This window comes from Ursus maritimus, unplaced genomic scaffold, assembly GCF_017311325.1.
Source record: "Ursus maritimus isolate PB19 unplaced genomic scaffold, ASM1731132v1 scaffold_3, whole genome shotgun sequence".
Lineage (NCBI taxonomy): Eukaryota > Metazoa > Chordata > Mammalia > Carnivora > Ursidae > Ursus > Ursus maritimus.
Genome location: NW_024425563.1, coordinates 80,550,311 through 80,568,970, shown reverse-complemented (window position 1 = coordinate 80,568,970; position 18,660 = coordinate 80,550,311). Strand labels below are relative to the sequence as shown.

General features: G+C 40.2%; 1 protein-coding gene across 1 annotated transcript in view; it reads left to right on the top strand.

The window, feature by feature from the left end:
• GNAI1 (G protein subunit alpha i1) overlaps positions 1-2,120 on the top strand; it is an 86,830-nt gene extending 84,710 nt beyond the window's left edge. The window contains exon 9 of the mRNA XM_040644319.1: positions 765-2,120. Within this exon, the coding sequence (XP_040500253.1) occupies positions 765-955 (191 nt within the window). The 3' untranslated portion in view covers positions 956-2,120. The remainder of the gene's footprint in view (positions 1-764) is intronic.
• Positions 2,121-18,660: the final 16,540 nt, after the last annotated feature.

Sequence of the window (18,660 nt, the reverse complement as noted above, 5' to 3'; positions counted from 1 at the left end):
TCATTCTCATTTCTCATTACTGTATGGCAGCTCATCGTACAGATATACAAGCTTTATTTGCCAGCCTACAATTAATGAACTTTGGGGTTGCTTCCTAATGTAGAAGTTGGTTCTGCTACGAACGGTCTATATGTCTTCTGGTGAACGTACACATATAGTTCTGTCAAGGGCGCACCGAGACACTGTTGCTGCATCATAGAATGTGCATGTGATTATCTTTAGATACGGACCACTTCTGGAGTGTCTGTACTCAGAAGTCTTTAACCTCACGGCCATAAGCCACATTGCAGACCCATGTACAATTTTTGAAAAATGGAAAAGCTAATTACGTGTATAGAGAAAAGGAAATAAAAATTAACTGACCAGCATTCAGCCAACATTTCTTGATCAACCACTGGGCTAGAAAGGAGATGGCATGCCACCATCAGGAAAGGGAGCTGGCTTGGTGTGGGATGGAGCGTATAAGGGAGAAGAAAAAAGGGAGATGTGGCATTTGAATCTGGGAGGGACAAAGACCCTGCGGAGCATAGAATACCATGCTTTTGATTGTGGGGTTTTTTAAAAAGGTAGTCACGAAAAGGTAATTAACATTGGGTATTTTTCATTTAGAAGAAATCATTTCTCATCCCAGAAGGAAAGATACAGTGACAGAATCCACATATTTTATGTATGAAACGGACTTCTGTATTTGCAGGTCCATTTTGCTTAGCCGTGTACTCATTTTAACTTTCGCCTTATGTTTTTCTCTCCGTTTCCCATCCCAGGCTCAAACACATATGAAGAGGCAGCTGCATATATTCAGTGTCAGTTTGAAGACCTCAATAAAAGAAAGGACACAAAGGAAATATACACCCACTTCACATGTGCCACGGATACTAAGAATGTGCAGTTTGTTTTTGATGCTGTAACAGATGTCATCATAAAAAATAATCTAAAAGATTGTGGTCTCTTCTAAGTTTTGCAGTTAATGGGAAAAATGCATTTTCAAACCAAATGAGTGCTTATATGTGGATCTCTCTAAACTAGAGTCTTGCAGCAACACGGGAATGTAGTATAGGGCAAATGCATCTGGGACCTGACCAAAGTTGTTCTGTTGTGTGTTTTGTTTGTTTGTTTTTTTAAACTGAAAGGACCTTTCTTAATTGTGAGAGGTGGTCCTGCAGTGTGAACCTAAGGGCAGTGTTAACGCTCGGCTCTAGTGTATTGATGATTTCTGCGTAAGTGTAAATATGCAAATGTATGTATACATGTATTTATAACTTTATTTTCCATACTACTTTTAGGCTTAAAGAGTGGCAACTTAAGATTCTAGCGTGATGGCTTTGGTAATATCAGAAATATTAAGTACTTTGTACTGAATGACAGACTATTACTGTGTTTGCCAGTTTTAAACAGCTTTATTTATGTTCATGTCCTGTAAATTTTTAAGTATGGTAATTAAAAATAGGAAACATTGCAGTCCTTATATTGATTATATGTATACTTATAATCCTAAAAAAAGTTATTTGTACAACATTGCACAGACTATTTTAATAACATGATTTGTTCTTTAAATTCAGTGTTTTATTGAAATGTTCTTAAGAGGATGACTATACCTGCCTTTGGATCAGTTATGTAAACATTGTATGCATTTTAATTTTCTTTTAAGAGTGCATGCTGATCTGATTCTACATTGGATTTGGTTTGAAAAACTAAAATTTCAGACTTTTGAGGATATACTTAGACTTACTATAAACACTTAATTTTTATTCAGTTGGTTTGTTTTCACTTTGAATTTTAATATTTGGATGGTATTCATGCATTTCCTTAAAGGTGATGCCAGATTAATTTTTATACACTTTAAATAACTACATTTTTCTTTATAACTAAGTTTAGGTGGATTATCGAGAGCATTTTGTGGGTAAAAAATATGTCTGCATAATGAATTTTGAGACATTCATTTGTGTATTTCCTTTGGGAAATCCCTTGTACCTAGAATACATGATAGTTCCTTATTTGGAAGATAACAAGACAGACCTTTGATTATTCTGCTGCTGATATAATGCAAGCTTTAAATTCATATATGTAACTAGTTTCAAATTTAATTATCACACTATATTAAAATTACTTTTTTTCCCTTAGACTATTCAGATTTCCTCCACTTGCTTGAGTTAATATCTTTTTAAATTGTGCTGTTATTTCTGAGAATGAAACGGGCAATTGCACTTAGAAAATGAGTAGTATTTAATAAAGTCAGTGATTGTATGTGTCCTGAAATAAGTCTCACATGTCAGCTCGATATTGAATTTTGATAGTCTTTTGAGTCTTTACAACCTGTCTCTGTGATCTCATTTCAACAACATGAGCAGCATTCCCTACCCTCCTTCTGGTTTGTCTCCTCATCTTGAAGAAGTCCTTCAATTAGGTTCGTGGATACGTAGTTTCTAAGTTGAGTTATGTGCTGTCATTTTGTTGAAGTATATTTCTTGAAGTGTATGTGTATGTGTGTGGGGGGTAACCACAGACTACATTTTCACCTGTTCTATTTTGGGGATTCGTTTTTCTTCTTTGTAAAGAAATTCAAAGTTATCACACTTTCTTAAATGTGTTAGTTTAGATTCTTCCTGTGCCTTTCATGAAAGATATGTTTTCATTAATTTTACTGATGGAAGACCTGTAACATCCATATTGTGAAGCTATGTATGAGATTCACCTATACTCTGAATAAATTTGAATCATAAGAAATACTGTTTAAAAAGCCACAAAGAAGCACATCTTGGTGACCATCATTGGTGAATCCCTGAACTTTATTCTGTGTAATTGTGTAACTAATAAATCCTAATAAATTTAAATTTTTAAAATTTTACAAACCTGTTGACTAAACACATGTTTTGCATGAGGATTTTAAGTCTATCTAGAATGTCCATTTCTCTGGTATCTTTGCTATCTTTTTACAATTTCTTCTACTTCAGAAGCTTGAGTAAATTTTCTGGCCCCAAGTTTTTCTCCTGAGCCATGGTGCCACATTTAGGACTGCCTACTTGAGATCCCCTTCTGAGAACGTACTGCCTGCTCCAAGTCCATATGCGCCAAACCATATTCATCGTCATTCTCCCATTAAGCTAGTTCTCGCCTGCTGGTGTAGCCACTCAGTAGCCATTCAGTCCCTTATTGGGGAACTTTTTGGCCCTCATCTCCATCTCTAATACACCATCATCTTGCTCATAATTCTACTTTTCCAATGCCTCACTGGTTTTTATTTTTTCTTTCCATTCCCACTACCACCTACCGAAAGCAGGTTTTTGCTTAACTTCCACAAGAAATGGCTTATTAATTAAATTCTCCACCTCCCATCTCTCCCTGCTCTAATCCAGGCCAGTTATCCTAATATAGGACTGAGGTTGTGTTATAGTCTGTGCATTGACCTGCATTGGCTCTGACCTGTCAAAATCAAATTTAACTTAGCCTCCTATTTGGGGCTTCCCTCATCTGAACCCAGTTTATTACATTTCCACTCCTCTCCCACACTACATCTTAATAGTACTTTGTGCAGAGCCTGGGTTTTCCTTCAAGCATCTGTCCACATACTATGTGAGATATGCTTGAAACAATGTCCAGAACATGGGAAGTGATCACTCATATCTGCTAGTGTTATTTTTATTAGGACTTTCGATTGTGATATCTTTTTTAGACTCATCTGGCATCTTCTTTACTCTGCCCTTTTGTGGTTCTGGTAGAACTGCCTGTCCTCCCTGGCATAGGCTAAAGCCTGACCAGTCCTAGTCTCCCATCACTAGGCATGTGACCCAAAATGAACCAATTGTAGTCCCAGTTCTCATCCGTAAGTTTCTAAAAGCTGTTCTGTTCTCTAAAATTCCCTTCATTTCAGTACCCTTCTAAAAGACTCCTTATATGCTTGATCTTAATTCATTCACATTCAATCACTTACTGAAAAAGTCCTGAATAAAATGCTATGTTCTTACTTGAATACCAAAGTAACCGTAAGACCAGAAAAGGCTCAGAAAGGTTAACTGACTTGAGCCAGATCAAGTCAAGTTTTCAAATCTGTGACTTCCGACTTCTGTCATGAAGTCAGATCTAAGAATGCTACCTTATTTCCAGAAAAATGTGTAAGTACTGTATCCCAACTCTTAACCTTCTGAGTTTATCTGAGCCACAACACTTTTTTAGATTAAAAATACTTAAGATAGAGCAAACCTGGAGGCATCATGCTGCCTGATTCCAAAGTATATTACAAAGAGTAATCAAAATAGTATGGTATTGACATAAAAACACACAGAGATCTGAAGAACAAACTAGAGCCCAGAAACCCATGCATTCATGGTCAATTAGTTTACAACAAAGAAGCCAATAATATACAGTGAAGAAAGGACATTCCTCAAAAAATGGTGTTGGGAAAACTGGACAGCCATGTGCAAAAGAATGAAATGAAATGACCACTATCTTAAACATACACAAAAATTGAATGGACTGAAGACTTGGATATAAGACATGAAACCCTAAAACTCCTAAAGAAACATAGTTACCAAGTCCTTAACATTGCAATGAATTTTTGGATCTGATACCAAAATTAAAGGCAATAAAAGCAAAAATACACAAGTAGGACTACAAACTGAAAAGATACTGCAGTGCAAAGGAAACAACAAAATGAAAAGGCAACCTATGCAATAGGAGAATACATTCACAAATCCTATCCGATAAGGGGTTAATATGAAAAAACACATAACTCCTATAACTCAATAGTAAAAATCACACACTCTGATTTTTAAAAGGGCAGAGGATCTAAACAGACATTTTTCTAAAGAAGACATACAGATGGCCAACAAGTCCATAAATGTGCTCAGCATCAACAATCAGAAAAAAATGCAAATAAAAATCACAATGAGCTATTGCCTCATAACTGTTAGAATGGCCATTATCAAAGACAACAAATAATAAAAGAGTTGGGTGAGAATGTGGAGAAAAGAGATGCTTTTGCATTCCCAGTGAGAATGTAAATTGGTGCAGCCACTATTGGAAACAGTATGGAAGTTCCTCAAACAAATTTAAAAAATAGAGCTGTAATATCCAGCAATGTCACTTCTGAAGAAAACAAAAAGATACACATATCCCCATGTTCACTGCAGCATTTATAGTAGCCAAGATATGGAAACAATCTAAGTGTCTAGCAACAGATGAATGGATCAAGAAAATGTGTCACACACACACACACACACACACACACACACACAGAGGAATATTTTCAGCCATGAAAAGAATGAAATCTTGCCATTTGCAGCAACATGGATGGATCCAGAGGGCACTATGCTAAGCAAAGCAAATCCGAGTGAAAGACCAAATACTTTATGATCTCACTTATATATGGATAAAACAAAACAAAAAACAAAAACAGGGGCGCCTGGGTGGCACTGCGGTTAAGCGTCTGCCTTCGGCTCAGGGCGTGATCCCGGCGTTATGGGATCGAGCCCCACATCAGGCTCCTCTGCTATGAGCCTGTTTCTTCCTCTCCCACTCCCCCTGCTTGTGTTCCCTCTCTCGCTGGCTGTCTCTATCTCTGTTGAATAAATAAATAAAATCTTAAAAAAAAAAAAAGAAAAAGAAAGAAAGAAAAGCTGGGGCACCTGGGTGGCTCAGTTGGTTAAGCATCCGACTCTTGGTTTCAGCTCAGGTCATGATCTCATGGGTCATAGGATCTAACCTCACATCAAGGTCTGCCCTCAGCAAGGAGTTTGCTTGAGATTCTCTCCCTCTGCCTCTCCCCCACTCATGCTCTCTCTACCTTTCTCTCTCAAATAAATAATTCTTAAAAAAAAAAATTAAAAGAAAGAAAGAAGCTCATTATACAGAGAACAGATTAGTGGTTGCCAGGGGCAGGGTGGTGGGAAAATGAGCAAAAGAAGTTAACAGGTACAAACTTCCAGTTATAAAACATGTCATGGAAATATAATGTACAGCATGGTAACGAGTTAATACTGTATTTCATATTTGAAAGTCTGAGAGAGTAAATCTTAAAATTTCTTATCACAAGAAAAAAATGTAACTCTGTGAGGTGACAGATGTCAACTGAGAGGGTGATCATTTTACAATATATACAAATATCAAATTATGTACACCTGAAACTAACGTTATATGTCAAATATATCTCAATAAAAATACTTAAATATGATACCTATTATGTCTTATACCCAAGCTATTTATGTTATCTTAATGTCTATTAGATTTGAAGGTACCTGAAGAGTATGAACAGTTTTAGATGTTTTACATCATGTATTTTCTGCCAAACCAACCATAGCGCCTTGTGTAAATGAATTAAATTAATAACGTCATCAGTGTGACAGACGTTACTACTGTCACTGCTCAGTATGCAATTGTAGAGGCAAGTAGACATTGGGGGGGGGGCTAGACTCTGGCATCCAGTCTGGGTTCAAGTCCTGGCTCTATTTATTATTACTTGGATAACCTTGGGAAATATACTTATCTTTCTCTGCTTCCTTTTTATCACCTGAAAAAAACAGGGACTAACGAATCAGACCACTAATGTTAATGGTTGTCAGTACTTAATAAGTTCACAATGCATTTTAAGCACTGAGAAGTGAGCCTGGCATGTGGCAAAAAATAAATGTCCCTGTTACTTGATTATAAAGAGTTTTTAATTTGGCGGCACCTTTAAAATCATACTCAGTGCTTGGCCAGCGGTTGTTGCTATGAGCCCTGGACGAAACGTCTCAGGAACAAAATAACCACGGTGATTCATCTTTATAGTTAAAACTTCTAAGTGTCTCACACTGATATTGATAGAATGGAATAAGTGAAGGAGGACCAAAAATGCATCTTTTTTAAAATTCAACTGCAGGATACATCTCTTGTTTTCACGTAACCAAAAATATGAGAGATTTAGGTTATTTTAAAATTGATTTGGGAAGTTTTTTTGTTAGTTGCTTTTCAAAACCCTATCTTAATAGTTAAAATGCCCTTCTCTATCACGAGTTTTATATTTCACAGTTCCATTGGCCTGTTTCCCAGGCATTTTTCCCTTAACCAATTCTACTCGCTTTGATGTCTGTTGTGATTTCTATTATTTACTTGGATTTTTTTAGTTACATTAAAAGTTGTGAAACACATTTCATCAAGTACAGAAACACCCAAATGTGCCCAGGCAGGAAGCTGCTGCCAGCACGCAGACCAGGGCTGAAGAGGCCGGCACTGGGACAGGCAGGCCATGTGATAAATCTCGAGCACCATATAGAAGGACAGATATTTCCAGCTTTCCTGATTTATGGGCCGTCTTCCTGAACTCCATACCAACCAAGTGAATGGAAACACTGCCACTGCCAAGAGACAGTTCTTCAAATTAAGAATCATTGTTTCATTGATGAAAATTGAGACAGTAGTGTTGAACAAAACATGTAGAGAAGATCAAGGCTGATTTAATGACATTTTAGCAGGTGATAAGTGCCACTTCTAATAAAAACAGGTGCTGTTTCCTCCTGAATTGCATAGTGGCTCACCTCAAGGAAAGGAGAGTAGGACACAAAGCAGGACTGTTGATAACTTAAGAAGCCAGGCAAAAGAAATTACTTTTCCAATTGTAGTGTCTATGAAGGGATTCTTAAAATTAATTTTATTCCTGCATATGCTATATATGTATCCTCTATCTTACCAGGATTTTCTTTTTTTAACTAGATCTGCAATTTTGGAGTTCATTTTTACTAAATTAAGAGATGTTTGTACAATTTCGGTGTAAAGCTAGTTTTAAAATAAGCCATTTGGAAGATTAGATATTACCTAGAATTTTATGTTAGGCACTCTTGAATTTTAATTATTTTCTGTTCAACTTCACAGTACAGCTTCAATCCTTTCCTTACTTCTGAAATCAAAAAGGAGTGAAGTCAAAGCTATTTCCAGACAACTCTGTCCTTAATTTTTATTACATTAAATAGTAGTGGGTTCCGGTTCAAGATGGCAACATAGGAAGACCTTGAGCTCATCTCTTTTCACAGACACACTGAATTTATAGCTACATATGGAAAAATTTCCTCCAACCCCCCCCCCCAAAAAAACAGAACAAACAACCCAAAACCCAAAAACTAGCTGAGCAACTCCCAAACATTGAGTGAATGAGGAGGGGGAAAAAACCCATACTGAAGTGGGTAGGAAAGATAAAGTCACAATCTCACCATAAAACCCATTCCTAGCATGGCTACCCACGACTGGGGAAAAAAACTCAAAACCTCATGTTTTTTTTTTGTTTTTGTTTTTGTTTTTGTTTTTGTTTTTTGTGAAAAGCTAAGGGCTTGAAACTGGTATTGAGCACAACTTTTTTTTTTTTTTTGAAAGATTTTTTTTATTTGACAGGCAGAGAGAGAGGGAACACAAGCAGGGGGAGTGGGAGAGGAAGAGGCAGGCTCCCAGCGGAGAAGCCCCATGCAGGGCTCGATCCCAGGACTCTGGGATCATGCCCTGAGCCAAAGGCAGACGCTTAATGACCGAGCCACCCAGGCACCCCTGAGCACCACAACTTTTAACAACTGCACCTGAGAGACGAGCCCCCAAAACACCCAGCTCTGAAAGCCTCAAAGGCTTGCATCCATGACACCCACAAGACTGTAGTGAACTGAGAAAAACACTTCTTAAAGGCCTCAAGTGCACAGACTCATCCAAGCCAGCGCCCAGGGCAGAGGCATTTGACTGAAAGGTGCCCAGACTTTTATGAAAGAAGATTATTTGCTTACTTAAAGCATTAGCCTAAGGGCAGGCATCCAACTCAACACACATCTAGAGGCCTCCTGAAACACTCTCTGGAGATAGAGGCCCAGGCGCCATCTTGGCTCTCTCCCTCTCCCTCACTCCAGCTTGCTGTTATCTCCTGCAAAGGGGTTTGTACCTCATCTGGTGCCCTGTCTTTTATGGCTGCTGCCCAGGGAACACCTCCAGCACACCTCACTCTGGTGGCCAGTGGGGCTTACGCTCATGGTTCACACAGGACTGTAACAAACAGAGAAAGTGTTCTGAACTGGCTACTGCCCCTAGGGCACAGCACGAGGCCACAGACTGAGGCGCCCAGTATTTCTGTGAAAGAAGCCTCCTAGTTCTTCATACCTGTGGCCCAAGAGTCAGGCTTTTTTTTTTTAAGATTTTATTTATTTATATGACAGAGAGAGACAGCCAGTGAGACAGGGAACACAAGCAGGGTGAGTGGGAGAGGAAGAAGCAGGCTCCCAGCAGAGGAGCCCGATGTGGGGCTCGATCCCAGAACACTGGGATCACGCCCTGAGCCAAAGGCAGACGCTTAATGACCGAGCCACCCAGGCACCCCTGAGCACCACAACTTTTAACAACTGCACCTGAGAGACGAGCCCCCAAAACACCCAGCTCTGAAAGCCTCAAAGGCTTGCATCCATGACACCCACAAGACTGTAGTGAACTGAGAAAAACACTTCTTAAAGGCCTCAAGTGCACAGACTCATCCAAGCCAGCGCCCAGGGCAGAGGCATTTGACTGAAAGGTGCCCAGACTTTTATGAAAGAAGATTATTTGCTTACTTAAAGCATTAGCCTAAGGGCAGGCATCCAACTCAACACACATCTAGAGGCCTCCTGAAACACTCTCTGGAGATAGAGGCCCAGGCGCCATCTTGGCTCTCTCCCTCTCCCTCACTCCAGCTTGCTGTTATCTCCTGCAAAGGGGTTTGTACCTCATCTGGTGCCCTGTCTTTTATGGCTGCTGCCCAGGGAACACCTCCAGCACACCTCACTCTGGTGGCCAGTGGGGCTTACGCTCATGGTTCACACAGGACTGTAACAAACAGAGAAAGTGTTCTGAACTGGCTACTGCCCCTAGGGCACAGCACGAGGCCACAGACTGAGGCGCCCAGTATTTCTGTGAAAGAAGCCTCCTAGTTCTTCATACCTGTGGCCCAAGAGTCAGGCTTTTTTTTTTTAAGATTTTATTTATTTATATGACAGAGAGAGACAGCCAGTGAGACAGGGAACACAAGCAGGGTGAGTGGGAGAGGAAGAAGCAGGCTCCCAGCAGAGGAGCCCGATGTGGGGCTCGATCCCAGAACACTGGGATCACGCCCTGAGCCAAAGGCAGACGCCTAACGACTGTGCCACCCAGGCGCCCTAAGAGTCAGGCTAATTAAACACACATCTAAGGGCTGACTGTAATCCTCTCCAGAGACCTCAGATGGCTGGCACGGGCTTTTGCTCTCCCTCTGCTGTGCTCTTGAGTGAGAGTCTTCCAGAGGGGAGTTTGTACAGGTGTGTGATGTCCCAGTTTCTGTGACTGTTACCCAGGGATGCCCCTTGATGACTTGTCTCTGGTAGCCCAGCAGAGCTTGCTGTCATAGGTTTCATGGGATTGTAACAAATGGAGAAATAGTTCTTGGCTAGTTACCACCCTCAGAGCACAGTGCTGACAAGAGACGGAAACACAGTCTTTCTAGAAGTGGCTTATTTACATTTCCTGGAGCTTCAACCCAAGAGACAGGCTCCTGAGGTGGCCCACATCTAGGCGTCTACTTGAACTGCTCTCTAGGGAGAGAAGCCAGTGGACCATCTTTGCCTTCTCTTTCTGCTTCACTCCATGTCATCAGTATTTCCTGGAAAGGAGTTTACACACTCATTAGGCACCCTAACTTTTGCCACTGCCACCCGGAGGACACCTCTAGGACACCTAGCTGTGGTGGCAATGAGACTTTAGACTTGCAGTCCACAGAACTATATATATTTTCATACTTCAAAAGCTGCTGCCTGTTAGTACTAAAAAGCTTAGTAAAGTTGCAGGATACAAAATCAATACGCAAAAATCTGTTGCATTTTTATACGTTTCTATACACTGATAACAAACTATGAGAAAGAAATTAAGAAAATAATCCCATTGACAACTGCATCAAAAAGGGTAAAATACCTAGGAATAAATTTAACCAAAGAGGCACACTGAACACTGTAACACTGATGAGAGAAACTGAAGAAGACACAAATAAATAGAAAGACTATCCAAAGTAATCTACAGATTCAATGCAATCCCTATCAAAATACCAATAGCATTTTTCACAGAAATAGAACAAATAACCCTAAAGTTTGCATGAAACCAAAAAAGACTCCAAATAGCTAAAGCAATCTTAAGAAAGAAGAACAAAGCTGGAGGCATCATGCTCCCTAATTTCCAACTACATTACAAAGTTACAGTAATCAAAGCAGTGTGGTATTGACACGAAAACAGACAAATAGATCTGGGGAACAGAATAGGGAGCTCAGAAATAAACCCATATATATAGCCAGTTAACATGCAAGAAAGAAGGCAAGAATATACAATGGAGAAAGGATAGTCTTTTTAATAGATAATGTTGGGAAAACTGGATAGCTACATGAACAAAGGATAAAACTGAACCACCATCTTACACCATACACAAAAATTAACTGAAAATGAATTAAAGACTTGGACATAAGATTGAAACCATACGACTCCTAGAAGAAAACATAGGCGTAAATAACTGGACTTTGGCCTTAAAGGACTTTTTAGATTTGACACCAAAAGCAAAGGCAACAAAAGTAGAAGTGGACAGGTGGGCTACATCAAACTAAAAAGCTCTGCCCAGCAAAGGAAGCCATCAACAAGATGAAAAGAGAATCTACATGATGGAAGAAACTATTTGCAAATATAGAAAGAACTCCTACAACTCAATAGCAAAAAATGCCACACAATCCAATTAAACAATGGACGGAGGCTCTGAATTGACATTTTTTCAAAGATGACATACAGATGGCCAATGGGTCTGTGAAAAGGTGCTCAACATCATTAATCATCAGGGAAATGCAAATCAAAACCACAATGGCTATTATCAAAAAGACAAGAAATAAGTGGTGATGGAAGCAAGCTAAGCTTCCACCATGGATGAATGGACAAAGAAAATGTGAATGGTATTCTGTAGCCTGTGGAATGCGAACCATTCTGGCAGCAAATTCATTCATCTAATTTGTGCTGGACTCACTTTGCAGCACTCTCCTAGAGAATAACAGGGTTTTTTTGTTTTGGGTTTTTTTATTATTATTATTAACAAAAATAAGTACCTGTTCATATAAGTGACCATTTCTCAAGCAATTACTTCACAAGACAGTTAACCTCTAAAGAATAGAATATTTGTGCAGGCTTGGGCATACATTTTACGCCATTCTTAATTTCTCTATTATAGTGGAGTACCAAATAATTTTAAATCTGGATCTTTTCTTCAAAAGGAAGCTCATCCAAAATCTAATAATTAATGACTGAAGGTAGATGGGGAAACTTGGAGCCAGTATAAAGTACCCTTTCTTCTAAGACCACCACCTGCAATCTCCTGCACCTGAGGCTTCTGGTGCAGATTTAAAACAACATAGTTCCAAACTGAGTCCCTTTAACAATTTTACTAGTGTACTAAGATTCATTCAAGACCATAAACCTGAACCTAGCTTCGAATATATTACAGATAATCCAGCTCCTCTAACATCATAAATATATATAAAAAATGCATACGTAAGATATTTACTCAGCGCCTATAGTACCAGGAGTTTACAGTGCATTACTAATGCTTTCATTTAGTCTTTAGAGTAGTCCTACAAAGTTACTGATTAAAGTACCATTTTTCAAATAAGGAGACAATTAAGAAAGGTTAAGTATCTGCGAGAATGTTGACCACTAGTCAGGTGGCAGAGGCAGGATAAAATCCAGGGCTACAGGTCATTTGTTCACCATGTTTTCAAAGTCCAGTGGCATAAAGACATTTTTCCTAAGTACCACAAGGTAGAGAACAGCATATCCCAAATGCTGTTGCCTAAGCAGATGTTAATAAGTGTGCATGGTGCACACTAGCATGCCAATAGCTATGAAAAGTCCTGCAGCAAAGAAGCCTAGTGCGTTAATCTGCTGTTTTACAAACACTGGAGCTGTGCTAACACAGCAGATCTGACCCATACATGACATGGAGCACCTGAAATATAGCTAGTCCAAATTGAGATGGACAGCAAGAGTAACACACACACAAGCATTCAAAGACTTATACAAAAAAGAATGCACTGCACATGTTAAACTAATATTTTGGATATATTGGGTTAAAATTAAATGTATCTTTAAGATTCTACCTCTTCTTAACATTGTTAATGTGACTACTGGAATATATAAAATAGTCAAGCATCTAGAATTATATTTCTACTTGGAAAGTAAAACACTTTTCTTCCACAACTCAATTTGCATTCCATGGAAAAGTTCCCAAGTTTTTGGAAAAGCATATACCATAGATAAAATGCTTAGATGTGAAGACTCTTCCAGTTCTGAAATGCTATGGTTTGAGGTAATATGGTCTTTTACTGTGGGCGGAGGGGGGACTAGCTCATTCTCACTTCAAATATGTCAGCTGTAATAAAAGAGAGCAATACACACTTTAAAATCCATACTCTAAAACTGAATTCTTAAATTAGCTGTGTTGTTATTTTTAGTTCCAATACATGGAGTAGGAGTAGACCCATCAGGGTACCAGAAAATTACTAAGTCCTGGTTTACAGACCCATCTCTTTAGTGTTCTTTAGCCAAATCACAAGATCAGTTGTTTTTTTTTAATGTTGTTATTGTGTTGTGTTTTGTTTTTTAATATGTTTCAATTCCCTTAGCCAAATTCCTTTCTTCCTCCACACCTCCCACAGGACTGGGCTGAGCACAGTCATGCATTAAAAAAGCTTCTGAACTTTTTTCGGAAAGAGTAGCTCCCCGGAGCTGTGGAGGAGGACAGGAATTTCATATTCTGCAGGACTTAAATCATGAAAGCATATCAAATATTCCGATGCCTCCGATGCATATTTTGTTTTTTGATAAAGACAAAAGACAGCAATAAAATCACATCTGTTCTCAAAGTTTCACTAAAATCACATCTGTTTATCTGTACAATTGAGGATTTCTGGATTCTCAAACTGCCCTCAGGATTTGAGCTCAGTAGTTCAATAGTATCAATCTGAGAAAGGTTATTACACATATGTGCATGTTTTAGCTATACTCCTCTTTAGAATATACATACATAAGTCACTCCATGAAAAATATCACAATTTTCTATGTGGCACAATATGCACCAAATAAAAGTTAACTGTATCAGAATACGTAAATAAGTTCATTTCTAATTAACTGAAATCATCAAGACACTAGGCATTTCAGAACTATGTCTAGGTATATTTTTTGAGTTTGGAAGGGCCCAAATGATGAAATCTTATTTAAGTTGCCCTAGCAATTATGAAGAAAAAAACCCCCTATTTTTATATCAACTTAACTGTAATTTGATTAAATCACTATATATCTGATAAAGGCATTAAGATTCAAGCAAAATTAGATCGCTATTTTTATATCAAACAATATAATGTTTGAAAGAAAAAATTTTTTAAATCAAATCATTATGCACACATCAATACGAGTTTTATCTGCATTCTGGTAATTCCATGTGTTTCTACCCTTTATGTCACTAAATGAGTAGAATGAACTTACCTTTACTTAAATATACCATGGTTCACATCGGAAGCAGTACATTTCCATAGAGAAACAGCAGTATCAATCCTGAGACCTAATCCCTCAGAGCTAATGTCACCTTTTAGGTCTGTTTTTTGTTGTTGTAGTTCTTTGTTCATTTTTGTTTGTTTTTGGGTCAGTGTGTGGATAATCAAAATCATAGTTACTCTGTTCACTAAGCAGAAGACTTCACAAACTTGGCTGGCCAGGGTTCTATCTCAACATGATTTTCTCAAATTTGGCAAAAGAGTTTATCTAATGAGCCATATAAATGTGCCTTACTTTCTAAAGATATTATTTTTCTTGAACTTTGGGGGAAAAAAAATGCCCTTTGTTTTGTTATTGTCAAGAACAATTAGAAAGCATTTTACGTGTTAAGGAAACTATAGCTGCCAATTCCACTTATAGATACTATGGTTAAGCAACTTAAAAATTCAGAAGAGATGTCACTAAGATGATGACATAGACCATTCCTGACTTTGCTCCTCCTCACAAGAAGAACTAAGATCTATTCATGTACAAGACATCTTGAGAACCCTAGAACACAGGGCTGAGACTGAAGCACCTTGCTCTATGACAGAGACCAACAGAGAACACATTAGAGGGCTAAGAGGAATGACTACACACTGATCACAATGCCCCTTTCCCATGCTGGCTGAAAACCATACAGAGAGGTCTCCCTTGTGTCTATGGTCCTTCCAGTGGGGAAAGAGTCCAGGGTAGACACCCAGCTCCCCTAGCCTTGGGTGTCCCTTCTTGGGAGCTCCCACTCCAGTCTTGTCCCACAGAGACTGTGGCAGAATCTTTGGGGCTTGGCCATTGGGAATCTGACTGGGATGGAGAAGGGAGGGAGAGACTTGCAATAACCAACACTTGGATCTTGAGAGACTAAGTTCATATATGCAGGGCCTGAGTTGTAGTCCGTACCAGTAGTTTTGCTAAGCTGAAGAGCCAAGGCAGTGGTGTAATCTGACCAGTGAACCTGACAGGATGCAGGTCTGCCTGATTTGGGCCTTCAAATAAAGACCTTGCTGGCCCTAGAGCTGAGTCATAACCCAGCCAACAGTTAAGCGTAGCTCCTAGAACTGTTTTAGCAGAAAGTCTGGCCAAAAACACCTCTAACATTATATAGGCCAGAAATACTTGAGCAGAGTCCAGCAGGCAGACATGACTGTCCACAGAGCAAATCCAGTGGCCCTGTTCAGCCAGAGAACTTGGGGCTTGGGTCAACTTGAGTCAAGACTGCAAAGAGCCTTTCTGGCCTTGGAACCAGTTTTCCCACTCTGCCCAGGCAGGAAAAGTAATTTGTAGCCCCACTCATAGCCAAATACAGCCTTCAGCCCACTCAACCACTGAATGTCAATATTGCACACAGAAGCTGTGCAGTCCACCGAACATCCATGCTTACATGGTACTTGAACAGAAAGCACAGACCAGGGCTCTTCCCCATCTGCAGAGCAAAACCAGTGGCCCCGATACAAGGAAATTCAGTACATAGTCTTTCCTGATTCAGTTTCCCAAACAATGAGCCATGCAGGCCCTCGGGGGCCTGTTCTGCTGCCCCACCAGGGCAGGGAAGCTAATTTGTATAGTTCCCAATCCTGACCATCTAGTAAGCCTGACTAGAGTACCCAGGTAATTATGGAGATTGTCCTACAGCCTTGCTTGGGCAGGGAACAAAGCCAGGAGTTTTATCCAACTGTTCTCAGCCAGCACTGGCCCTGCCTCCCCCACCTCAGAGTGTGGGCAGTGGCCTCACTTATAAATAGACACTGAAAGCAAGCTGCACCTCCCCAAGGACTTTATAAGTGGACACATCCAGAAGCCTAAACTGAGCTGACTGGTGAAGAATGGTCTCTGCCTTAGTCAGTCTGTAAAGTCTGGACAAAGAGATGGCTTGTTCAAATGTACTGACACCAACATAAGGAATCAGGGATCATGAAAAATCACATAAACATGAAAATACCAAAGAAACTAATAAAGCTTTAATAACTAACCCTAAAGAATTGGAAATCTATGAACTATCAGGCAAGGAATTCAAAATAATCTTAAAGAAGTTTAGTGAACTATAAGAACACAAAGACAACTAAATGACATTAAGAAAATAATGAACAAAAGGAGAAGTTTAACAAAATAGAAACCATCAAAGAGAAAAGAAAGCCAAACAGAAATCCTAGAGCTAAAAAGTACCATGACTTAACTGAATAACTGAATAGAGAACTTCAAAACGAGACTTGACCATGAAGAAGAAAGAACTGGTGACCTCAAAGACAGAACATTTGAAATTTTCCAGTCAGAAGGTCAAAAAGGAAACAGAATGAAACAGAGTAAAGAAAGCCTACAGGACCTATAGGACAAAACCAAAAGAAACAATATCTGCATTTGAGAAAGAGACAAAAAGTATATTTAAAGCAATAATGGCTGAAAACTACTTGAACCTGGGAAAAGAAATGGACATCCAGATTCATGAGGTCCAAAGAACTCCAGGCAGGTTGAACCTTAATAGGTCTACACCAAGACACAGTATAACTGAATTGTCAAAAGTCAAAGACAAAGAAAGAGTTTTGAAAGCAGCAAGAAAGAGACAAGTTACATATAAGGGAACCCCCATAAGAGTATTGATGGATTTCTCAACAGAAACTATTAGGTCAGGAGAGAATGAGATGATATATTTAAAATTTCAAGGGAAAAAAAAACAAAACATAAAAAAACCCCTGTCAACCAAGAATTCTTCAGCTGGTGACAATGTTCTTCAGAAAGGGAGAGATAAAGACTCTCCTGAATAAACAAAAGCTAAAGGAGTTCATCACCACTAAATCTGCCTTATAAGAAATGCTAAAGGGAAATCTTTGAGTAGAAGTAAAAGGATACTGATTAACATCATAAAAATATAAGAAGGTAGTATAAACTCACTGGTATTAATAAGTATACAGTCATAATTAGATTGCGCATTATGGTAATGGTGTTGCATAAATCACTACAATTCCAGTTTAAAAGTTGAAAAACAAATGTAGGGGGAGGAGTTAAGATGGCAGAGGAGTAGGGGACCCCTTTTTCAGCCGGTCCCCTGAGTCGAGGTGGATAGGTACCAGACCAGCCTGAACATCCACGGAATCAGCCTGAGACGCAGGAAGATACATCTGGATCTCTACAAATGAACATCTCTAGCGCTGAGTATTGAGGTACGAAGCAGGGAACCGTGAAACCGCACACAGATATCGGAAGATAAACGGAAGGGGGAGGGAGCCGCCGAGCTCGGACGCCAGGAAGCGGTAGCCACCTGCACAGGGGAGCGGGGGGACTCGAGGACGGTACCCGCGAGAGAACAGACTGAGACCGTGAGCCGGGAGCGCGAGCCACCAGACTTCTCGCGGAACTCCGGTGTCCTCACTGGAAACAAACTGAGACCGGGAGCTCCGGGAGCGCGTGGGGGCAGCTGGCGGCTGGTGGTGTTAGAAACACAAAGGACAGAGACGAGCTGGCCCTGGAGGTGAGGGCTGGGATGCCAGTGGGGGGGCGCACATCCCGGGATGCTACAGGGTTGAGCAGCACCAACAGAAACAGAGTTAAAGTGGCCAGAACATCAGTGGAGAGCGGTCCGCGATCCCTCTGTTCTGTGACAGAGGCTGAAATTCGGCCACTGCTGCTCTGACTCTCAGAAGAGACACAGCAGACCGCCAGGGAAAGCCGCCAGAGAACAAAAGCCTGGAAATACCGGCTCACAGTGTTCCCATCCCCATCCCCCCTCGCAGGGGACAGGGAGACTTTACCCAAACAGGGTTGCCTGAGTATCGGCACCACAGGCCCCTCCCCCAGAAGGCAGGCTGAAAAATCAAGAAGCCCACATCCTGGGGCGCCTGAGTGGTGCAGTCATGGAGCGCCTGTCTTCGGCTTAGGGCGTGATCCCAGCGTTCCGGAAAGGAGTCCCTCATCGGGCTCCTCTGCTGGGAGCCTGCTTCTTCCTCTCCCACTCCCCTGCTTCTGTTCCCTCTCTCGCTGGCTGTCTCTCTGCCACATAAATAAATAAAATCTTTAAAGAAGCAGCCCACATCCCCAAGATCCCTATAAAACAAGGGCGCATGGCCTGGGTTCCGGTCAATAATTTGGGCTCCGGACAACCCCGCAAACTCTCCT